Source organism: Mus musculus, chromosome 5 (assembly GCF_000001635.26).
Source record: "Mus musculus strain C57BL/6J chromosome 5, GRCm38.p6 C57BL/6J".
NCBI classification, from domain to species: Eukaryota; Metazoa; Chordata; class Mammalia; order Rodentia; family Muridae; genus Mus; species Mus musculus.
Window position 1 is genome coordinate 109,213,160 of NC_000071.6, and position 25,977 is coordinate 109,239,136.

At 37.0% G+C, this 25,977-nt stretch overlaps 1 protein-coding gene and 1 pseudogene across 7 annotated transcripts; one reads left to right on the plus strand and one right to left on the minus strand.

Annotated features, from left to right (window-relative positions):
* Positions 1–1,796: 1,796 nt before the first annotated feature.
* On the minus strand, positions 1,797–11,463 carry Vmn2r14 (vomeronasal 2, receptor 14). 7 transcript variants are annotated; one of them, XM_017320860.1, is made up of 7 exons: positions 11,264–11,463; positions 8,064–8,346; positions 6,676–7,482; positions 5,679–5,903; positions 4,409–4,532; positions 2,469–3,250; positions 1,797–1,922 (listed from the first exon to the last, which is right to left on the minus strand). In XM_017320860.1, the coding sequence occupies exons 1-7, from the start codon at positions 11,461–11,463 to the stop codon at positions 1,797–1,799; spliced, it is 2,547 nt and encodes an 848-aa protein (XP_017176349.1). The 7 variants fall into 7 exon arrangements, with proteins under 7 accessions (XP_017176349.1, XP_030110275.1, XP_030110276.1 ...); XM_030254415.1 differs by lacking the exon at positions 1,797–1,922 and having other exon boundaries at positions 2,343–3,247; positions 4,409–4,539; positions 5,680–5,903; XM_030254416.1 differs by lacking the exon at positions 1,797–1,922 and having other exon boundaries at positions 2,343–3,247.
* On the plus strand, positions 23,718–25,371 carry Gm8473 (predicted gene 8473; annotated as a pseudogene).

Sequence of the window (25,977 nt, forward strand, 5' to 3'; positions counted from 1 at the left end):
AAAATTAAATCGGTGTTCTTTTTGATCTTCTTGTTTTTAAAGTTGTTATAGGGTGATAGTTATTGCAAGAGTATTTAGTTGAAGGAAAAAATTCAATGTATCCTCTTACAAAATTTTCCCTCATCCAAGGCTCAGGAAAATGTACAGAAGATGGTGGGATAGATCTTGTGAGTCAAAGAATGATGAAAGTGGCTGTGAACATAAATCTTCTAGAACTAGCATAGGTAGACCATGAAGTTTTACCAATATGATGAACAAAATATGATCTGAAGAAAGATTACTGCACTGTGCATGGCAGCATGGAAGGAAGAAAGCTTGCAAAGCTTCTTGCCTACACAACTATTTACAGGAAACTTTAAATCTTGGAATGGAGGAGTTTGTCATAGGCAGGGAAGGGAACAAATATTGGCAAGCTAGTACAAAATAATGAACCATCAGAATGTAAAAATGTGCAATTTAACATAGTATCTACAATTTATATTTCAAAATGTATATGTATATAAATATATATATGCAGTCATTAAGCATTAATGAAATAAGAGGTCATGTGCATTTTAGGAATGTATGGAGGGGCTACAAGTGGTGTTCTTGAGACAGGAAATATAAAGACAAAACAATTAAATTATACCATGAAAAAATAAACTGTAAATTAACAGGTAAAAATATAAGCTACAAACAATACTTTGAGAGAAAATGGCACTGACCTTCAACAACTGATGTCCAGAAATAATAATGTGTATGTGTTAGTATGTGTGTCTTTATGTGTATAATATTAAACCAAATAATCCTTTGTCACTCTTATTTTGATAACATTTTTGAAGAGAGTCATCCAGAGTGCTTTATATATTCACAGATTTCTCTGACCTCATTGTGATATAGGTTTTGTGTGTGAATTTTTTCCACTACCATTTTTCTCCCTGAGTGAAACACATTCATTTCACATTGAAATGGTATATTTTCATTTAAAGTTCAAGAGCCTTATACAGCAGGCACAATCTGAACCCCATAGCCCTTTTCTTATATGGTACTACTTTTAGTATGTTACCTGCTATTCTAAATATTTTCATAGTACATTATAAAGCTATTATGAAATCTACATCTTCTGTGATGGCCATCAACAATATGCAACACTGTACTATGCTCCACACTCTACTAACATTCAATCTTGTTTCTCTTTTCAAATCAGTGCATTCTATTGTATCAGTAATCTATGATATTCCAAATACCAACCAAGGCAATTTAACATTTTGCTGATGTCTTAGATTCTTTTACTATAGGAAAACACCATGGTCAAAGTAACCATGTCAGAACTCTTATTTCCCTATGTATCTTGGTTAATAGAATGATTTCGAGACAAGAACTTGGATGCAGACATTCAATGAGAACACATGGATTAATGCTGATTACTGACTTCATATCTGTGCTCTCTATAGTCCTCTTTCTTACACCTACAGAGTATTTTGTCCAGAGGTAGCATTCTCACATGCATTAGGGTCACCTTATAATATATTAAATTAGGTACATGGGTTACACACATAACTAAAGGTCAAAGTGTTGGTAGCCATTCATCAACTTAGATTCCTTATTCTCAATGTTTACATCTATGTACACATGAATGTGACCATTTACCCCTAAAACAGTAATTGGCATTATATTAAGCAGTGCTGTGCTGCCCTACATTGTAAGTACTAACTGTGTATATTACTTAAAATTTTTGTATGATTTGGTAGTGCTTTTGTTATGAAAAACAAAAAGATAATTTGAGTACCATTGAACATTTTAAAATTATTAAAGATTCAAGAAGGCAATTTACCTTTGTACTTCTGCAGAAAGGTTGAATCTGGTCTAAGTAAAATAACACAACATTTTGGGAGAAAGATGCACCCTAGCAAGCCTGCACTAGAAGCCAAGATGGAAAAAACCTCCACAAGAACCATGAACGTTCCCCTGGTGCTGTGGTAGACAGGGAGGAAGGTGATCCAGACACTGCAAAACACGAGCATGCTGAATGTTAGGAATTTGGCATTGTCCACAAGAAGGAGAATCATCTAATATTAATCATTAATTAAGAACATGGCTTACACACATAACTACAGGTCAAAATGATGTTAGCCATTCCTCAATTGAGAGTCCCTGTTCTTTATACGTTCAAATTTTTGTACTCAAGATTGAAACTACTTTCCATCAAAACTTAGTTATTGGTATTCTAATTGTCAGTGCTGCAATGCAGTGTAAGTATAAATTTCTACATTACTAAAAATTTTGTATCTTTTAGTAGTACTTTTGTTAAGACAGGAAAAAATATGTTGAGTTTCATCTAACATTTTTAAACTATTGAAGTTTCAGTAAAACAATTTATCCTTGTATTTCTGCAGAAAGTTTGAATCTGGTCTAACTAAAATAACAAAACACTTTGGGACAAAGATACACCCTAGCAAGCCTGCACTAGAAGCCAAGATGGAGAAAACCTCCACAACCACCATGACTGTTCCCCTGGTGCTGTGGTAGACAGGGAGGAAGGTGATCCAGACACTGCAGAATACCAGCATGCTGAATGTTAGGAACTTGGCTTCATTGAATCTGTCAGGAAGGTTCCTAGCCAAGAAAGCCACAGTGAAGCTCCCCAGAGCCAAGGAACCCAAGTATCCCAGAACAAAATGGAAGGCAATGACTGAGCCTTTGTTGCAAATAATGATGGTCTTTCCATGTTCAGATTGTGTATCTCTGTCAATAAAGGGAGGAGATGTTACTAACCAGATTCCACAGAGAACAAGTTGGACTAGGGTACAAATTGGAATGACCAAGTTAGGTGCCCCTGATGCCAGCATCCCTCTCATCTTTCCCCCTGGAGAAGTGAGCTTGAAAGCCATGAGCACAGTTATTGTTTTAGCCAACACTGTAGAAATAGCCACTGTGAAAAATACTCCAAATGTGGTCTGCTGCAGGATGCAGGTGGCCTTGTTGGGATGTCCAATGAAGAGCAATGGGCAGAGAAAACAGAAGACTAGAGAGATGAGCAGGATGTTGCTGAGAATGCGGTTATTGGCCTTCACAATGGGAGTATCCTTGTACTTCACAAAAGTGACTAGTACTAGAACTGTGAGGGCAGAGAAGGTCAGGGCCATGCATCCTAGAGCCATCCCCAATGGATCTTCATAAGCCAGGAATGACACAGCTCTTTGGAGGCAGTGGGTTTTCTCTAAGTTGGCATACTTATCATCTGGACACCTCACACACTGTTCCATATCTGCTGGAAAACAACAATAGATCCTTATAAAATATCATCATTTGCTGTTAATAATTGCATCTTTGTATTATTCAGAGGATATATCAATAAATAATTTGGTATTGAGTATCAACTCCATTCCATATTATTGTGGGGTCCACTAACTCAAGATTTCTCTCTATTAACCTATGCTTCGTGGTGGAACAAAACACCTTCATCGGGAATTGAACAGCAAAAATTATTTATTAAACAAAAATAATGAAAAATATGATGAATATTTATATGTATAATCTCAGATTATTTAATTCCTCAAACCATAAATTTACTACTCACAGACAAGAGTAGCGTGCAGACATAGTTACTGATGCCAGTTGATGAAATATGTTATGTACTTTGTTTTTTTTTTTGAGAGTTGTGTCCTTGTCCGTGTCTACATATAGGTACTAGAACATACAATTTCTCATGCAAATATTTACATAAAGGAATATTTTAATTCTTGAAGCTGTATGCCTCATAGACATATGCATGCCCCTCTCATTGTGGGAAGATGTCTGTCTTCCCAAGCACACATTCCAAACTCTATGACCTAAAGGATATGGATATTCACATTCATCTGTCTTTCCTTAGGTAGGCTGTGATTGATGATAAGCAACTTCCCGTGTCTTGTTGCATTCTTGAAATCTTCACTCTTGTTCTAATTCTTTTACAGGAAATGCTTAATCTTTTAAGCCATCTAAGCTCTTGAAATGTATTTCATTAAATAACAACTGTTACGCTGAGCATCTGGTCTTTGACAGGGACTAAGCTGGATGATGGAGTGAAGGATTGTGGACTAATCATGTAGTTAAGTTTCTTTGTACAAAGAATCAAAGAAAAAAAACACATGTATAGATTATGCCTAATATTACTGTTCAAATAATAGTTATACAGGTATGTCCCCCTTGATATTTTCTATATATTATAAAATTAGTAGCCATCATATAATGAAAGATTTGCATAGTTTGTAGAAAATATTGCAAGTTATTTGCTTAGTCTAAAAGAAGTAGATATTACTTAACAGATCAAGTTTTTGAAACATGGAATTTTAGGTCTTCAGTTTCCATCTAGGCCATATCATATTTCTAGTTTGGAAAGAGAAGGCATTTGAATTCTTCAATTTTTCTTCTGTATGCAACCATGTACCTGTTTCATTGGAAACTGCATTTTCTGGGCACTGATCACAATCAAAGCAGCAATCTGCTGTTTGTTTCTGATGAATTTTCCTGAATCCAGCAGTACATGTTACACTACACAGGGAGGAGGGAACCTGAGGCAATACATAAGTACATATTATACATAAGTATTACATATTATATATAACTATTATATAATATGTGTGGTGTGTAGATAGTTTATGTATACATCATATGTATAATGACCCATAGATTGATATATGGGACATTAACAGATATGGCTATAAATATTCCTCTGATAGCTAGCATTACTTAACAGTATCAGGAACATTATTATTTTGTATTACCCTACGGTACACTGAATGTCATATAATATCTACTCTATCATGTAATATTTTATATGTAACATTCAGGCTGTAACAATTAAAAATTTTTCCTTTCTGAATTCAGTAATCCAAAAGTAATATTTATGTGGCATCAGTTTTTCATTATATATATATATATATGTATATATACAACCAAGAACACTGAATTGTATGCAGAGAGAAAGTAGGGTAAATCAAGAAAGAGTTTAATGAATATGAACAAAATATATTATATAAGACTCTATGAAATTAATGAAATTGTCCTAAGTTTTAAAGAAAACGTGGAACCCTCTATCCAATCCACATATCCACCTGCTTCTATAAAGGAGCTACCACAATCACATGCCCACTCCTACTTCAGTACCCTAGCATTCCTCTATTCTGGGGCAAAATGCCTCCACAGGATCAAGGCCCATTCCTCCCACTAATGCCAGATAAGGCAATAGTCCACAGAAAAGGGGAAACTGGGAGGGGGAATAACATTTAAAGTGCAATAACTAAAATAGCCAATAAAAATATATAAAAATAGCTTGATTCTGGAGAAATATTTCTGTAAATGAATACATGTTATATTTCATTAGGCTATAAATATGTTCACACAGAATCAGAAAATTCCTTGGTTTGTTTGTAGTTAAAAATTATATATATATACATGTACATTATTATAAATTTAATAACTATATTACTGTACTGTGGGTGAGTAGGCATGTGTGCGCTAATGAACTTGGAATCCAGGGGTCTTTGCTCCCTATAACCAGAAGTTACATGAAGTTGAGAGATACAATTTTGGTGCTTGTAACTGAGGATGGTCTTTTGCAAGAGTAGCAATTGGTCTTAACCACAGAGCTATTACTTCAGTGCCTCATATTTTAAAATTCAGATATCCTGAAAAAATTAAAATTGTGGTATACTCACTGATGATCCTCCTGTGGCCCAGTCCAAGTCTTCAGATATATGAAGTTGTTGGCTCTGTGGGAAACAAGGCAAATAGCTTCCGATTTTCACTTTTAATCCAAGGCCTTGTGGAAAATTCCAAATGATGAAAATGTCATAATCTGCACACTGATTTTCCCTATGCTTCATGTTCACCAGTTCTCCAACAGGGTTAGTAAATATCCTGGATTTCAGTGTGGAAGACACCTAATTGAGATGCACCATTAGACGTTTACACATGCACATCAATAAAGGGAATGCCAAATTGAGGATTTAATCATAATTAATTTATGAATTTCAGAAAAGACAGCTGTAATAAACAATTCCTTGTAGTAAAATACAATATGCCTCATGGGATATTTAAAATTAAAATACTTCATATTAATGTTTCATGGTAAAATGTGTTAGAAAAAATGATTGCCACATTTTAAAAATAAAGTCATGTGTGCACAAATGAAGGGGAAGTCTGAATGTCTGTAAGTTGTGAAAAGAATGGTTGTGGACCTTTCATGTACATGCATCATATATACATGAGATAAACATAAACTAAATAAAATGTGCAGTCTCAATCATTCGTGGTTTTCTTAAATATTTGTTAATTTAAATGAATAAATGTTAATCATAGCCCATGTACCAATTCTTGAGAAATTATTCTTTAGAAAATTATTCTAGTCTACTCATCACTAAAGGGTTTTATGATAAAGCTCTTGGAGTCTAATTTAAATTTTGAACTTATTTCCTGTAATGTTGAGACACGTTTTCACAAAACTCACTGATATTATATAAAAATGTATTGTCTGTTATCAAATGTGATCCTTGTGCATGATATTTATCCATGTTAAAGATTCATTAGGGAGATTTTCAGTGTGGAAATCTTTCCACTGAGAGAATAATCTCTAACAAATGTACAGTTGTTTCTCTGGGTCCATTTAAAAGATTCCATTGATATACCTAAATATAATGAAATGTAAGAAACTACCTGCTGACAGTCAGTGAATGTTCCTTTGGGTTCTTCTGTTTGCTGAGATTCTACTTGTAGAAGAATGAGTTCATGGTAGGTGTGGGCCACAGCATACACAGCATTATACAAATTGTAGCCTTCCTCACTCAGGGCCATGTCAAAATTGTGCAGTGCTGTCCATTCCAATGTGTTGTTGAATGTAAAATGACCCATTTTGCTATAGCTGTTCATTGAGGTTGAACAATTAAAGTAATTCCACCGCAGTATAGACTCAGAAATGTTTACTGGATATTTGTCAGTGTTCATTGTTTTCATAAAATTCTTAAATTTAGCAATCTCACTGTGGTGGTATTCAAAAGTGACAGTCCCGTGAAAGAAATCAAGGCTAAAATCATTTTTATTTGTGATAACATCCCATTGTGAGGTTGTGATCCAGATTCTCCTTGCGCCTAAATCTTCCCACCTTCTAAAGCTGACTTCTAGGGTAGAGTTCATTTCACCATAAATGATAACAACCTTTGCTGTTGATTCCATAATTTGTTTATCATATATCTTAGCCCTTGTCATGTATAACTGCATGTCTTCTGGGATCATATTAACAAAAGCTAAACAGATTCCATGTCTTTGCATTTCTTCTCTCAAGTCTGATAGAAACTGAATACCTTGGTCATCATCTGAGATGACCAGTCCTATCCAAGTCCATCTAAAATGAAGCATCAAAGTGATCATGCCATGGGACAAATGTGTGTCCTTGGTGGCTACCTGATGGACATAGGGAAACTGGTCATGGTCACTCAGTTTAGGATTAAATGGTCCAAAGAAAACCTAAAGGATGTAGAAGAGAGGATGAAACATCCACATGAGGAATAAGATTGTTAAGATATTTGGACTTATACACATGTAATGTTATTCACTTTTCAGAACTCCTATTAAAGATATTAAGATTATACTATAAATATCATGTATTATTCCTATTAGATTTTAGAGTATTCCTTTAAGTGTGAATGTCCTAGAAAACAATTTTGCCTGTTTGCCCAGTACATCTATGGTCCTATTATGTAACTCTTTAGTGTGTGTGTGTGTGTGTGTGTGTGTGTGTGTGTGTGTGTGTGTATAACAGTGCACTCATAAATGCATACTTTCTAAGTTTTCTTGTAGGCACATGTAAATGGACTTAAATGTTAACTTGGGTGAGAGAGGTGGCTCAGTGGTTAAGAGCATTGACTGCTCTTGTAAAGGTCTTGAGTTCAATTCCCAGTAACCATGTGGTGGTTCACAACCATCTGTAATGCGATCTGATGCCCTCTTCTGGTCTGTACAAAGGTAGTAACAATGTACTCTCATACATTAAAATATGAATATTTAAACACAAAAAATTGTTAACATCCACTGTCACATATTCTTACCCTTGGTGTCCCAGAATTTGTTGAGAGTTTTACAGATGTTTTCCATGATGGTCCTATAAGGCCTATGTAACAGGTTCCATAACCTGCACATATATAATCAGTAAAATCCACAGTAAATTTTGCTTCTGAATGTATTTTATCCAGTTCTCCCAATAGTTTTTCACACTGACCAGGATCTTCAGGGAATATCAAAGACATGTTGGGTAAAAGATAAGGATTCTTGTTGATTTCATCAGTAGCAAAAAACAGTACTAGGAAAAACTCATGTCTTCTTGCTGGTATTCTAAAACAAGTCATAATGATGATTAAGGGAGATGTTTGAAACATAAAACTTCAATCTCTGTAAAGTTTGTAATATGAGACATAATGTATTTCTGTCTAAATGTCTTGAAAGAAGTGTCATATATTAGGGATCTTTAGAGTTAAATAGAATTTAAGAATTCATAGACATAGTGCACTATGATCTAAGTTTTTTATTTGTGAAAATATTGTTTTATTTTATTGTTTTATTGAATGCCAACCTTGAACTAGATTACAGTCCTATTGAAGGAGACTAGTATAAAATAATCTTGTAGTTGTAATTCCACAGGTACCTAAAAAAGCATGGATTAAACCACATATGAAATACATAACACATTCTCCTTAAAAATTTTTATTATTTAAATGCATTTATACTGTCGAGAGTCAGAGTGCTACCATGAGAGCAATCTGTGTAGCCATGGCCATGAGAGCAGTCAGTGTAGCCAAGGTCAGAGAGTATTGTGTGCAGCCAAGAGGAACTCTTATCTATGTTTAGTCTGTAGAGGAACTTTCTCAAGTTTCTCAACTTTCTTTAGTTATGTGTGCTAAAGTTCTTATAAGGTGAATCTGCAGTAATAAACTTTGAGTCTTGATCAGAATTCTGTCTTAGCTTATACATGTTTCTCTTGCTGCCCCCCCTTTTGTTTCCCACCCTCCTTCCAGGTGTTCCCTGCTTGACAGTAAGCTAATGGATGGCTACATTATATATTACACATCATTATAATATTGAATATTTTGAGAATCAAATAATACATAAAATTTTGTTCAACTTTTATGTTCATATACTTTCCTACCCTAAAAATACCATTAATGAATATTTAATAAAATCCATAACTGAGGATCCTATATCTAATGTTGAGTACCAAATGGTTTCAAAACATACAAAATATTTTGGGGTATTAAGCATAGTAAAAAAGCACAAAATATTAAAAGATTAACACTAAAATATATTCAAAAGCCCTTATATGATACTACCTGATATAATGTGAGAGTTTTTTAAAAACACATTATATAACTGTGTACATTGTCTAACAATCAGTTTACTTAAACAAGATTATCAGTGTTTCTAGGAGAGAAATTATTTTATCTTTAATTATTTTACAAATTTCAAAATAGAAAAAAACTTTTTGTAGTTAAACATTAAGAAAATGCTAATTACAAGCACAGTTAGAAAAATGATCAATAATATTTCCATGATGTTGCTAGGACTTTTAAAAACATTTTCAACTATTACTATTCAATAAACAGATTATTTTAAGATACATTTTGCTTAGTTTTATTTGTCCATTTCAAAATATACATGATGATACAATATACCACATAAGCAGAATATTATCCTTTATGCTCTTTTACACAACAATTTAATGTTACCTTTTAGTGTGTTGCTACTATATCAATTTTATAAAAAAGGAATCCGATTTGTCTTAACATCTCAGTCTTCCTAATTCTTTGACATCCTTTAAGTGTTGTCTGAGTACAGAGATCTTCTCTCCATATGAAGTGTGTTCATCTGCCCCAGCAAAGTTGGCAGTTTATCTGATTCTATTACCACTTACCTCCCTTTAGGAATAAAGGCAGCAAACATGCTTTTTTGCAGTTTACAGTTGAGAGTTTAGAGCTAAGTGTTTCTCTCTCAACCTGAAACGTGTATTGACATAGTTCATATATTTCCAATTTTAATCTTTAATTATGGCTTAAAATAGGGTCATCAATGAGAATTTCCTCTATTTTTCTGATGAGGTATGGAATAATACATGATACATCAGAAATGAAATTCCTACTGAACTAACACAAAAGTAATAATGTGAAGCCACCATCACTATCAAAGTGCACACAGTTTACTGTGCCTAACAATTGGAAAATGTATTCTTTAAATCCCAAAGACATGAAAATTGAATGAGAGATGGGATGACAGTCAGAGACAGAAAAAGACGGGAAATCACGGTTCGTGAAAAAAACAAGTCCCAGGCACATTGATTAACTAAAAGGTGAATGATTTCAACACTCCTTCTTTCATGATCTGCAGCCACCAATGGTAACCCCAACATTTCGGATCTCAGAACTAAATTGCCATCTTGAGAACAGCTTCTCATCCACATGAAGTTCATTTGTTCTCCTAGATTTTCTCTCATGTTATTTCAATGTTTATTGAATAATTAACAGAAATATTGGCCATTAATGTGACACTGATAAAAAGCCTAACATGTGATGGGACATTTGTATAATTGAATGGAAAGATTATTCTGATAACAGAATATGAAGCCTGGAAGTCTTTTTATACATTTAGTGTCAACTCCAGAATGGCAGGAGAGGCTCATTCAAAGACTATTTCAAAAAGCAAAGTATATATATATATATAGAGAGAGTATAATATATATGCACATATATATGTATATATACATATATACATATATGTTAGTAATATAATTAGGTATAGTAGACCCACACATGCACAAGTATTTCAATGTATGAATTTATACCTAACTGGTTTGGAGACCAAAATTAGATAACCTTTTTATGAAGGCATTTAGATGCATGCTCATATACTAATCATTGGCTGACAGTAGAATACAGGCAGTGATGCAGTCTCTTTATATATAGCTCTTGCCACAGGTGAGGATTGTGAATTTAAGGCAGATGATGAGACATCTTTCAACATATGATATCCACAAAGACTCAACAGATAGACTCCAGTCCCTCTCATTGTCCAGCATTGTGAACTGGAGTCCAATGTAGTAAAACTAAACTAAACTGTGACACATTTGAAATTATTAAAATAGTGATTGACATTATAATTATTTTTCAGTGGTTTTTAAAGTTATAGGGGGAAGAAGACAAAACCCCACAGTTTGTGTACACAACTAAATACATTGGAGCAGGAATTAAAGTTAATGAGTTACCTAAAATCAGAGATATTATAAGTGTGGTCAATAGGTCCCTCAACTGCTGCAAGGAAAAAACCACAGTCACTTCTCAAATCTCCATCATTATCTTCATTATTCTTTATCCTCCAAAAGCAAATGGGTTCAGTCAAATGGCACCAGATGAGAGAAAACTTCAGGAGCATAAAGGAAAGACCAAAACCACGCAGGTTCTTCATATCTACTAGGATCTAAGATCAGGCCGTTGTGAAATGTGTTTTTTATGCAGAAAAATATGACTCACACATATACACCTATGTGTCTGTTTTATGGCTTCTGCTCTCTGAAGATCCACTTAGTTATAGTCAACAATTCCTTTCCATTCATTCTATGTCGTACTCCCTGGATACATTGGGAAAATTCTGGCCTCAAGCTCTACATCTGAGGTCTGAAAACTTTTGATCAAAACTTTTCTGAAAACATGTTGTGAAGATCATGTATTCCATCCTCAGGTGCCATGATTTCATTAAGATCCATGACATACTTATTCCCAGGGATAATATTCTCCTGGACAGCTTGGACCAGACCATGTGTCAACAGTCATATGTATAAACACAATGGATTTCATCATAACTTTCAAGGTAAGTCAAGAGTTGAGAAGGTCATAAATGTTCCATATCATTCAGACTTTGAGTTGAATCATGGGACATAAGATCTTCCATTGTCTAGTGTAGAGAAGAGCAGTCTGACATTGCAGCATTGAGCCAGGTGTTGAGCATTCTCTATGTTGTTCATATACTATTGTATGCTAGTCATGTTTACAAAATCTCCTTAAACTTCTTGTGATTCTTGTCATGTCGAGAAAATGTCATTATGCTAAATTCAAAAATGCCTGGAATTATAGAGATTGAACACCCATCCTGTCCAATATCTGTACCGGTGCAGACATTCACTGAGTTCCTATGCTGATCTCTTACTTGATAATCAGTCCCTGACAGTCAGTGCCATTTGATGAAACATTTCTGTAGTTGATGTTTGTTCACACTTCATTAATATGATTGAGAACACTTTTATTCATTTTCTCAAAGGAATGAAAGAATTTAGGTGTCATTTAGGAGAGAGAATTTTATTGCTAATGTTAGTATATAACTTATATTTTTCATTCATGTCTAGTTGGTATTTGTTTTAAAACAGATCTGTCTTAGATTACATTGCAACAATACAGATGTATGCCTATTATGTTAATTTATATAAGTTGGTTAGATTACAGTGAGTGACACAAATGGAGCATTGAATTTGATTTATATTTTTTGAACTACCTTATATTTTTCCCATAATATCCACACTGAATTAAGTGGGGCCCTCAAGTCAAGAACCCGGGAGCAGCCTGGGACTGGATTCTTCTGGTTTCCATCTGTGCCAGGAACTGATCCTGTGCCAGAGTTCTCCATACACAAATAGCTCCCTATTTCTGGTTGGTCTCTCAGGAATGCTGACTCACCTGTGAGCACAGGCAAGAACACTACTTCTACTCAAATTGCTGGCCTAATATGGACCCTTCTAGAGCCATCAGGACACAGGAATCAAGGAATAGCACAGGACAGCAACCTTCTGGTTTCAGTCTGCAAAAAAGCTGACCCTCTGGCACAGGTGTCGATATCCAAAATCCTCTGAGAGAACTGTTTTTCGAAGAGTTGTGACACACAGACTTACAAGTGGGACAAACCACACAAAGAGTCAGCAAACCAGATAACCCCAGAGATAACCAGATGGCAAGAGCAAGGGCAAGAACATAAGCAACAGAAACCAAGGCTGCTTGGCTTTATCAGACCCCAGTTCTCCCACCTCAGTAAGTCCTGGATACCCAAACACACCAGAAAAGCAACATTCTGATTTAAAATCACATCTCATGATAATGATAGAGGAATTTAAGATGGACATAATAGTTCTCTTAGAGAACTATAGGAGAGCACATGTATTGAAGTCGTTAAAGAGGAAACACAAAAATCCCTTAGAGAATTGCAGGAAAACACAATCAAACAAGTAAAGGAAATGAACAAAACCATCCAGGATCTAAAATTGGAAATAGAATCATTAAAGACATCACAAAGGGGAGACAAGGAAAACCCAGGAAAGAGATCAGGTGTCATAGATGCAAGCACCATCAACAGAATGAGAAGAGAGAATCTCAGGTGCACAAGATTCCATAGAAAACATTGACACAACAGTCAAAGAAAATGCAAAATGCAAAAAAGCTCCTAATTCAAAACATCCAGGAAATCCAAGGCACACTGAGAAGACTAAAGCCAAGGATAAGAGGTACTGAAGAGAGTGAAGATTCTCAACTTTAAGGGCCAGTCAATATTTTCAACATAATTATAGAAAAAAAAAAACTTCCCTAACCTAAAGAAAGATATGTCCCTAAACGTACAAGAGGCCTACAGATCTCCAAATAGACTGGACCAGAAAACAAATTCATCCTATCACATAATAATCAAAACACCTAATGCACAAAATAAAGAAAGAATATTAAAAGCAGTAAGAGAAAAATATCAAGTAATATAGAAAGGCAGACCTATAAATTATATCAGACTTCACACCAGAGACTATGAAAATTGGAATATCCTGGGCAGATGTCATATAGACCCTAAGAGAACACAAATGCCAGCCCAGGCTACTATACCCAGCAAAACTCTCAATTTCCATAGATGAAGAAACCAAGATATTCCATGATAAATCCAATTTTATTTTTACCCAACATTTTTCCACAAATACATCACTACAAAGGATAATAGACGGAAAATGCCAACACAATGAGGGAAACTACACCAGTCAGAGAGCCTGAGAAGGGAAGCTGCCTAAATCTTGGGGCAGATATTGAATTAACTCTGAATTTATAATATAGGGATTATTTGCTTTTAGGATAGATTTAAATACAGATTTGTCTGAACCATGTGGGGAATTCTGCCCACAGTTCAGAACTAGGATAGGGAAAATTAGTCACTGACTCCAAGTAGAGAGAGCAGTGCTAATTCCCTGATATGAACAGTTATTAATTAATAATATCTGTGGCTCCAGATAAAGAGCCCAACAGATAGATGCTATTTCTGGATGGCTCCTCTAGGTAGAGAGAATAACAAGTAAAAACTACCTGCTTCCTCTAGACAGATATTAGTGAACGTTTGAATTAATTGTTTTAAAGACAGTATAAAGATATAATGCTCTAACAGTTCTTACAGGATATTCATATTCTATCTAACGTGTGTTACACGGGAATATTGGGTTCAAATCCTGGTTTCTCTTGCTGCCTACATATAAGCAGGTATAGATAGAAGTGTGAATTAATTGTTTTGAAGATTGCATAATAAGGTCTGCAAGATAACTAACTCATATTCTCTAAGGTGGGCTCCATGGGAGTTTGGGGCTATTATCCTGCGTGGCAAAATAGAAAAGACCTAAGAATAGGCACATGCAGTATTTTAGCTTATTTTTTTGGATAGTTTTAATTTTTAAAATGCATGTGATTTTGAGTTTTGTGGCTATATTATTCCCTAGGAGAGAGGTCAAAGTAAAGGTTTTTCTGGTTACTGGCTCCAGGATATGATAATTTGGGAGAATTTTTTGGTTTCTGCATTTTTAGGAAAGGTGATTTTAGTATCTATACACCTTCCAGAATAATATGGGTCAGATATGATGAAGGAAACCCCTTGAAGAACTAGATTCCAGAGAATCAAACTAATATAAAGTTACCTTGATGATACTAAAATTTTGTTTTGAGATTTGTAAATTACAGAGTATATGGCCATGGTGAGTCTCATCATCAGACATGCTGAACTGTCCTGCTTGAACTCCTGATATCTTGGACTTTCATCTGGATCTCGTCAGGACACAGACTTTAGAAAATAAACAATCATTGGTTTGGCCCTCTTAAGACCAAACAACTACCTCAATTGTCCCTAATTTCTCCCACCTTCAAGATATTTCAACTTCTATATTCAGCTTGAAGTTATTAAGAGTTGTTGATACAGTTCTCTGAGTTTGCTGGCTGGCAGTGGTTATTCTATGGTTGTCTTTTAGGGAGAATTTACAAATGGTCATTATTGGAATAGGGACGAAATAGGTAGAATTGAATGTATAGCCATAATATCATTTGGTAGAAATCGTTATAATTGTTACTAAGTAGAAGTCATAAATTCTTATTTTGGTACAGAATATATTTTGATGTAGAATCAAGGTTTCATTAGTATAAATTTCTGCTATTGATACAAAAAATTTAAAAGCGCAAGGCTTGGACCCAGTCATTCTATAACTGTTATTATAAACTGATCTGAGAGTTAAGGGGCAAATAGGAAATTCTTGGCTATGAGTTTTTTGTAAGGGTGCTTTCAAATATTTTAACTAGAAATGTCCAATAGTAGTCGAGGCTTAACAGTTCAGAAATGCTTTGGGTAGATAGTCTTCAAAGGCATCAGAAGTCTCCACAGAATATGACATTTATGGCCATTTCTTTATTAAAGATCATTTGACTAGAGACATGTCTGCTCCTTAGAGCTCCCCTTTCTTGGATTCAAAGAAGAAACTGAATACCAATGGAGTTCCTCCAGTTGTGGTGAGACAGCCACTAGGCAAGAATTGCTTCATTTCATCGACAGACAAAATATTGTGTAGCAAAAGGGCACACTCTGTGGAATAGTTGACTGATAATCTCTGCCAGGACAGGGTAGTCACCCTTCAAAATTCTGCATTACAAAAGTCTGTCAGATGAACCTGGGCCAGAAGGCGAAATATTGATTCTCCAAATTTTTGAAGTATAAGGAACTGTCCAGGTAATCAGCTCTTTATATAAATTGGCTAAGTTTTGGAAGCTCTATTTTGTGCTTCTCATATTTTCAGGAAATATTGGTCTTTCTTAGATTTCTGACAAGTTTGAAGACTGGTGGTCTCATAGCCAACCCTAGCTGTTTGAGAAAGATGATACAGACTAGAGAACATGGTTTTCAGATGGCATAAAATCTAAAGCTAGGACATGTAGAGTTATGAATCTTTTACATTAGGTTAATTGACAGAGTGTTCCATTTTATTAACAAAAATTCATGTACTGGGTGTCAGGTATATCTTCTACTTTATAAATTACACAATGGTAATAGTTGTGCTCAATTTGTATCTGAGAATAAAAAAGAGTCTTTTAACTGGACAGAAAGGGGGAAGTGTTGTGGATAGTCCTGGTGTTGATTGTATTTTGATGCTAATTCCACTTTCTCAGGAGGGGCTTCAGAAGAAGTCATGTACTCAGGAGACTTCTTGTGAACCTTCCCTGAATGAATAAAGGAACCAATCATGGGGTGAGTTGGTGGGACTTCCAGGTTGGACTGAGGAAGAGAGGAAGCAGGAGAGAGATAGGGACTTTTGAACAGGGAGAACAAGAGAAAAAGATGTAGCTACTGGTATCTCCTGGATTAGATGGCTAATCTACCAGGATTCACTACAGGAGGACTTAGATTTACTATGGCTTAAAAAGATTAGAATTCTAGTGATGTGCCCAGGGAATGAGTTACTGTTGATTCTGAAAAAAAAAAAAAAAATAGAGGCATTTTCTCCGACAAACAAAACCAAGAAACAAGCTTGAATAGTCATTTTAATACCTAATAAGAGAGACTTTCAACCAAATTTAATTAAATAAGGGAAGGAAGGACATGTCATACTCCTCAAAGGAAAAATCTATCAAGATGATATCTCAATTCTTAACATCTATAGCCCCAAAACAAGGCCACCCATATTTGTAAAAGAAACATTTCTAAAGCTTAAATAGCACATTGAACCCTACACATTTATGGTGGGGACTTAAACTCTCCACTCTCTGAAACTGACTGGTCATCCAGTCATAAACTAAACAGAGTAAAAATGAAAGTAAAGGATATTATGAATCAAATGTACCTAACAGACATCTGTACAATATTTCACCCAAATACAAAAGAATAAAGCCTCCTCTTAATATCTTATGGTTCCTTCTCAAAACTGTCCATAAGGTAAGTCACAAAGCAAGCCTAAACAGATTCAAGAAAACTGAAATAACAACTTGTATTGACCACCATGAAGCTGGACTTCAAAAACAGTAGAAACAGAAGAAAGCCTACATACTTTTGGAAATTGAATAATTCTCAATTCAGTGACCACTGGGTCAAGAAAGAAATTAAGAAAGAAATTAAAGACAGTTTAGAATTCAATGAAATGAAGGTACAACATACACCAATTTATGGGACACAATGAGAGCAGTACTAAAGGAAAGTTCATAGTACTAAGTGCCTCTATTAAGAAATTAGAGTGTTCTCAAACCTGCTATTTAAAAGTAAACGGAGGAGGGTTACCTCATAGGAAAACCGGCAGTCTCAACTACCCAGGACCCCTGAGGTCTCTCAGAGAATGAACCACCAACCAAGTAGCATAGAAGAGCTCATCTGAGGCCCCCCTACACATATGCATCAGAGGACTGCATGTTTTTGTCTCAGTGAGAGAAGATGCTCCTAACCTTCAAAAGATTTGAGTCCCCAGCTAGTGGAGTGGCCTGGTGTGGGGTACACTTCTTCTTGGAGACAGGGGGAAGAGGGCCAGGATGAGGAATTGTGGGAGAGTGGACTGTGAGATAGGTAACAACTGGACTGTAAAGTATAAAATTAGTTGTAAAGTGTGGTAAAAATAAAAAAAAGAGTAAATAGACATCATCAAGCAAAAGGAGAGAAAATTAAAGTAATTTCATTAAAATTATGGAGAAGACAAGATTGCCAACTCGCCACTTTTTTTTTTAATTGATGCAAAAGCAAGAGGTTTATTTTCTGATATGTCAGGGTTGATCTTCAATTAGTCTCTCAAGGTGATTGACTAGAACATGACCTCTAACGGTTATTATAAGCAATTTATATATTTTTTAGGGGCACAGGAAACACCAGCAAGGTTACAGTTCACACTTATTGGCTAAGCACATTGCCCTTTAAATCTATTGGCTAGCAAGCATGACATGCATTTGAATTCTACCTGAGACTTTCCAGAGGGTCAGTTGTCTATTAGTCAGTATATTCTGAGAATTTTTTACTCAAGAATGTTCAGGTGGAAGGAAAATGGAACTTAGACTAGCCTTGAACCCAGGTGGAAAGAGGAAGCAGTAAGGAGGGTATGGGACTGGAAAAGGCCTTTAGGGTACCTCAATACCACTTTTTTCTTGTACAGAATCTAATTCTGCAACTATGCTCAGGGGTCTTGGTTAACTAACTCATTCTACAGGGTCTCATGTTGTTCTCAAAGGACCATCAGCTGCACTGATCTTATTCTCTCTTTTTATGAAGTCTATAAGCTTGTTCAATATGCAGGGTCCAAAGGTCAACAATAGCAGGAGAACAATTAGGGGTCCTAACAAGGTGGATATGTGGGCAGAAAACCAAGTAGAGAAGTTAAACCAAGATTTGAACCAGCCCTGACTTTGTTCTCTTTCTCTCTTCCTCTTGGCTAGGCCTTCTCTCACCTTGGGCATTGAAACTTTACCTAACCCAGGATGGTCTTCAGCATGTGCTTCCCAATATTTCACATCCTCAGGTAGCATAGAAAAAGTGGTTTCTTCCCACACACACATCGATGGGTCTGCTGCTGGCTTCTCCCTTCTTGGGGACACACATATGGGGGTTTCTCGCAGGATACTCCTCAAATTCACTGGTATGTACCCTAAGCCCCACCCTCCAAGGTTGCTTATAGGACACTGTGTAGATTTGCAAGTCCCTTGTCCTCCACATTTGGATAATCATTCCCCCCTGTGTCTCTAGGGTGCAAAACTCTCCTCTTATTTATTCAATATAATACTTGAAGTTTTGGTCAGACTGTAAGACAATCATCACAAGGACATCACAAGGATACAAATCAGAAAGAAGAAGTCAAAGTATTGCTTTGGCAGATGCTATGTTAGTATACGTAAGAAATTACAAAAATTCTACCAGAGAACTACTGCAGCTGACAAACCCTTTCATCAATGTGTCTGGGTACAGAATTAACTCAAAGAAATCAGTAGCCCTCCTTTATACAAATAATAAATGGGCTTAAAAATGCATTAGTCAAACCACCCACTTTATAATAGCCACAAATAATGTCAAACATCTTGGTATAAGTCTGTTGTATGCTGGCCTGTGGCCTACTTGAACAGGGAACACCTGAGAGGCAGGCTGGGGCTGAAAAAGACTTAGATGGCGAGAGAGATAATGGAGCCAAGATGATTCCCTGTTCAAGGCTCTATGTTTATTAGCAGTCTGTGCTTATAAAAAGGGGAAGCCCATCCCCTGCCATGCCAGGCTTCTTGATGTTTTGCTGCCAAGTTGTTAGCACTAGTCTGCCAGAGCCATTAGCAGTAAGTCACCAGTTCCACTCTTGGTGCCTGGAGCCATTCCATCAGCACTTGGTCGCCAGGCTGGCCACTTATTCATTAACCTCTCAGGAAGACAGGTTCAGCCTCTAGGCAGGTGGCAGAATCTCAGGGCAGTTGTCACTTCAAAAGAAGCCAGTTAAAAGAAGCCAGCCAAGTCAGAAAGCTGTGCAGCAGGTGGCCCCACCTCAGTGGTGACTAGGTCTGTACCAGCCTGCTTCAGGCTGGGGGTGGCTACATAAGTCTAACTAAGATAGTGAATGATCTGTATGACAAAAACTTCAAATCCCCAAAGAAAGAAATTGAAGAGGATATCAGAAGATAGAACCATCTCCCATGCTCCTGGATAGATAGGATTTACATAGTGAAAATGCCCACCTTACCAAAAGCAATCTACAGATTCAATGAAATCCCCAACAAAATTCCAACACAATTTTTTACAGAGTGTGAAAGAGCAATTCTCACATTCAAAGAGAAAAATAATGATCATAAGATAACCAAAATAATCTTAAGTAATAAAGGAATTTGTGGGGAATTTCCATGTCTTACCTCAAGCTGTACTATAGAGAAATAGTAATAACTATGTGGTATTGGTACAGAAACAGACAGGCTGATCAATGAAAAAGAATTGAAGATTCAGAAATAAACCAATACACCTATGAACACTTGATTTTTGATAGGGTAGCCACAACAAAAATAATAAAGTATCTTCAACAAATGTTTCTCTATAAGCTGGATGTCTATATACAGAAGAGGAAAAATAGACCCCTTGGTTTCTGTCTGCACCTGGAGATGATTCTGTGACACAGTGCTCCATATCCAAATACCACCAGGAGAGAGTTGGTCTCCAAGGAGTGTGGAAACATCTGTGAGCACAGGTAAGACCACCACTCTGCTCAAATTCCTGGTCCAAGAGGGACCCACCCAGAACCATCTGAACAAAGGGGCCAAGTTACTGCCCAAGACAGGATACTTCCAGTTTCTCTCTGAATCCTGGAGTTTAACCTGTGCCAAAGTTCTCCATACCTAAAGTCCTCCTAGAGAGAACTGGTCTCTCAGGAGTACTAATACACAGGCTTGCAGAAGGTACAAGCCACAATCAGAGTCAGCAAGACCAGTTAACACCAGAGATAACCAGATGGCAAGAGGCAATAGAAAGAACACAAGCTACAAAAACCAAAGCTACTTGGCATCATTAGAATCCAGTTATCCCACCACAGCAAGCCATAGATGGGTATCAACACCCAGAAAAGCAACATGCTGATTTAAAAGCACATTTCAAGATGATGATAGAAGACTTAAGTTAGGACATGAATAACTCTCTTAAAGGAATACAGGACAACACAGGTAAACAGGTAGACTTTAAAGAGGAAACACAAAAATCCCTTAAAGAACTACAGGAAAGCATAACCAAATAGGTGAAGGAATTGAACAAATCTAGCCAGGGTCTAAAAATGGCAATAGAAATAATAAAGAATTCACAAAGGGAAACAACCCTTGTGGGGCATTGGGCTATGCACAGGCAGGCTGGTCTCCAGTTGAGCTGAGATGCTGAACCCTGGGACCCGATGATCATAATTTACCTACATGGGATGGAAGGAAGTCTCTCATGTCTCCTGGAACTATGGCTCCTTTCTAAGTTACTGTCCCCCACAGCCCCCACAAGAGAAGCATGGCTAGAAGTCATATAGGAAATGTCCCAAGCTTCTGACCTTCAGGCTAAATTCCTCCCCAGTTACCTAGCAACAGAAAAGGTAGCAGCTCACTGTTTGGCCCCTCCTTGCTCTCTCATTCCTTTGTTCTCTTACCTCTCACTTCTCTCACTCCTTTCTGTCTTCTCCTCTCCTCTCTCCCTCTTACTCTCTCTCTAGCCTTCTCTCTCTCTCTCTCTCTCTCTCTCTCTCCTCTTCTCTTTTTCTCCCTGCTTTTCTACAATAAAGCTCTAAAACCATAGACAGTGTCTGCTCATCAAGATCTGCTGCGCTCACTCTCTCCAGTGTGAGAACCTATCTTCCCTCTCTCCCATAACCCCGGGACTACAGGGTGTGGCCTCGAGGCCCCCAGGTTGGACTGCCCCTTGTCCATCCCCTGTCGAGTAGGTCAGAGTCTTGGATGCCCACCCGGGGTTGAGTGGAAAGTGTCTGGCAGCCTTCCTGTGTCTGCCTGTCCAGAGAATAGGTGGAACTCTGGCCGGACATCCCCCCTCCCTCTTTTTCCCCTAGGCCCCTTTTTAGTTCCCACAAATCCTGGAGATAGAAAATCTGGGAAGAGATCAGGAGTCATAGATGCAATCATCACCAACAGAATACAAGAGATATAAAAGAGAATCTCAGGTGCAGAAGATACCATAGAAAACATTGACAAAACAGTAAAAGAAAATGAAAAATTAAAACTCCTAACCCAAAACATTCAGGACATCCAGGACACAATGAGAAGACCAATCTAAGGATAATAGGTACAGAAGAGAGCAAAGATTTCCAACTTAAATGGTCAGTAAATATCTTAAACAAAATTATAGAACAAAACTCCCCTAATCTAAAGAAAGAGATGCCCATAAACATACAAGAGGCCTACAGAACTCCAAATAGATTGGACCAGAAAATTCCTCTTCTCATGTAGTAGCCAAAACACCAAATGCAGAAAACAAATAAAGAATATTAAAAGCAGTAAGGGAAAAAAAGTCAAGTAACACAGAAAGGCAGACCTATCAGAATTACACCAGACTTCTCAACAGCAACTATGAAAGCTAGAAGATCCTTGACAGATATCATACAGACCCTAAGAGAACACAAATGCCAGCCCAGGCTACTATACCCAGCAAATCTCTCAATTACCATAAATGGAGAAACCAAGATATTCCATGACAAAACCAAATCTACACGACATCTTTCTACAAATCCAGCCCTACAAAGAGTAATAGATGGAAAATGCCAACACAAGGATTGAAACTACACCCTAGAAAATGCAAAAATGTAATCTTCTTTCAAACCCAAAAAAGGTAGCCACACAAACATAAAAATAACATCAAAAATAACATGAAGCAACAATCACTACTCCTTAATATCTCTTAACATTAATGGACTCAATTCCTCAATAACCCTTTTTAAAAATGGGGAACAGAGCTAAACATTATTCTCAACTGAGGAAACTCAAATGGCTGAGAAGCATCGAAAGAAATGGTTAACATCCTTAGTCATCAGGAAAATGCCAATCAAAATGACCCTGAGATTCCATCTCACACCAGTCAGAATGGCTAAGATCAAAAATTCAGGGAACAGCAGATGGTGGTTTGAATGTAGAAAAAGAAGGACACTCCCATTGCTGGTGGGATTGGATGCTGGTACCACCATTCTGGAAATCAGTTAGGCCGTTCCTCAGAAAATTGGACGTAGTACTACCTTAGGACCTAGCTATACTACTCTTGGGCATATATCCAGAAGATGCTCCAACATGTAATAAGAACACATTTCACTATTTTCATAGCAGCCATATTTATAATAACCAAAAGCTGCAAAGAACCCAGATGTCCCTCAACAGATTAATGGATACAGAAAATATGGTACATGTATACAAATACTACTCAGCTATTAAATCAATGACTTCATGAAATTCACAAGCAAATTGATGGAACTAGAAAATATGCTGAGTGAGGTGACTCAGTCCCAAAAGAACACACACCTTTTGCATTCACTGATAAGCGGATGTTAGCCCAACACTTCAGGATACCTAGATACAATTCATAGACCATATGAAGCCCAAAAAGAAGGAAGACCAAAGTGTGGGTGCTTCAGTGCTTCTTAGAAGAGGGAACAAAATACTCACTGGAGGAAATATGGAGACCAATTGTAGAGCAGAGTCAGAAGGAAAGGCCATCCAGAGACTGTCCCACCTGGGGATTAATCTTATATGCAGTCACCAAACTTGGATAAAATTGTGGATGCTGGGAAGTATTTGTTGAAGGGAGTCTGATATGGCTGTCTTCTAAAAGGCTCTGCCAGAGCCTGACAAATACAGAGACAGATGCTCACAGCCAACTATTGTACTAAGCATGGGGGTTCCAATGCAGGAGTTGGAGAAGGCACTGAATGAAGCATTTATTGTAAATAAAAGATGGCTTTTCAGCCAAGTATTGTTGATTTACCTGAGGAAAATCCAGAAGTGGCTTATAATGTCATTATTTTCCCTAGGAATTTCAGAATTTTGAACAGCCATTACCAGACTTAGATGACACTGAGGTCACTCAGCAGTTTAGCCTGAACCGGAGCGTAGTAGAAGAGATAACCATGAGAGAAGACATTGAACACATCAGTAACCTACAGGAAAATGATTTCAGTGACTTGGAATGGGCGACCATGAAATAATGAGAAAAGGCAGTGCTTTTGCATGTGAAGACATGTTAGTGAGCACCAGTGCTTCTGACTTCCTCCTAGAGTCTGAACAGAGCACTAGCAAATTAAATGAAAAGATTAATTTTTAGAGTATGAAGACCAGTACAAAGATGATAATTTTGGAGAAGGAAATGATGGCAGTATATTAGATGACAAACTTAGAATTAATAATGATGGTGGCATCCTTGATGATCCCCCTGCCTTGTCTGAGGTCATGTTGCTAAAGCAGCCTGCACATGATGACATGGATGAAGATGACAATGGCTCATTGGGTGGGGCCTAACACTGTGAATCCTGTTGAACTGATGCCAACTATGACTGATCAGTCAAACTGGTCCCAACTGAGGAAGAAGCATTTGCATTGGAGCTCATTGACATAACTGTCAAAGAAACAAAAATCAAGGGGAAGCTGATTGTTGAGGGTGTCAAAGAATTGGATAGTAAGACAATTAGAGCCCAAATTAGTGATGATTCTGTTATTGTTACAACTATGGACCTGGCTCTGCCTACCAAGAAGCTAATGCTGTGGAAAGAGAAGGGAGGAATGGAGAAGCTTTTCTCTGTACCAGCACAGCAATTAAGGAATAACTAACTACTGAAGCTCTTTACACACTACCTTACTCCACTTGTACCAGAAGACCTTAGGAAAATAAGGAAAGTAGGGAGAGGGAGAAAATCTGGATGAGTTCCTCTAATAGTTTGAGAATCCAGGGGTTTCAAGAGAGGAGCAACAACCACAGCAGCAGCAGCAGCCACCACAGGGACATGTCATTGATGAGCCCACTATAGAAGAGCCAAGCTACTTTCAGGAATCAGTGGTGGGGGCCAGAAGAACAAAGATAGAAGAGTCAGCCATGCCCCCAACATCCCCTCAAGGATTTAAGCAAAAAGTCTGGCATGTAGACCCAGAGCCTCTAATACCTCTTCAGCAGGCAGAACAAATGGAAATTCTACCAGCAGAATTTCCTCCAGAAGAGACTCTAAATATCTGTCAGCTGATAGCAGAATTAGAGCTTCTACCACAAAAGGAGAAGGATAAAGAAAAGGAGAAGGAAGAGGAAGAGTATAAAGATGCTTCAGGGGGTGATCAGGATCAAGAAGAAAGGAGATGGAACAAAAGGACTCAGCAGATGCTTCATGGTCTTCAGCAAGCTCTTGCTAAAACTGGATAAGTCTATCAATTTGCTTAAGCTATGTTGAAACAGAAACTGAAAGCAGGCAGTAGCAAAGTTCTACAGATTTTTCATTCTTACCAAACAAAACAAACAAACAAACAAACAAACAAAAAAGCAGCAAGCCAAGGAGCTCACACTGGGTACTGTGACATCATTGCAACACCTGGATCAAGGTTCCATAGTATCTGAGGAGCTAGTTGGATTAGAGCTAATGTTAAATCACTAGTACACACAAATTGCCCCCATGTGTAGGGCACCAAAAGCATTCCAGAAGGTTTTTAGATTTTTGTTTGTACAAAATCTTTGCCTTTTCTTTCTTCATTTATTTCCCCCATTGTTTCTAATTTTGTCAACCATATTTTAAGGGAAAATGCTTATTTGGGTTGGGATTATATTTCTGGAGAAAGTAGTACCCCAAGAACCCAGACTTTTAACAGTTCAGATGTGTGCTATATTGGTGCATGTAAGAATATGGAGCAACAGTTGAAAGTCCATACTTTTGTGCTAGTTTTCCATTACTATGTTAAAAAGGAAAACCTGCCTAGGAAACTGTGTGACACTTTAAGAACTGTGGTTTGAGTCCCTTGACAGGAAGATGAAAATGTCTTCCCATCAGTGAAACCAACAGTCTGGTTAAACACAGTACCTAGGGATAGTGTGTGAAGCACCATGCTTAAGTTCTTCATCATGTTTTAAAGTAAGCAATGAGCAAGAATTTGTGAGTTTGTGCTCACTGATCTTCTTTGACTATTGTGTTCTGAAATCATTCCATGTGTCTTAGGAATTCTGATG

Coding starts and splice junctions, on each gene's coding strand:
- Vmn2r14 (XM_030254415.1), bottom strand. CDS start 11,463: ATGAAGAACCTGCGTGGTTTTGGTCTTTCCTTTATGCTCCTGAAGTTT. Junction 5,904..6,675: donor CATTCACTGACTGTCAGCAG/GTAGTTTCTTAC, acceptor CATCTCAATTAG/GTGTCTTCCACACTGAAATC. Junction 4,540..5,679: donor TGGGCCACAGGAGGATCATC/AGTGAGTATACC, acceptor TACTTATGTATT/GCCTCAGGTTCCCTCCTCCC.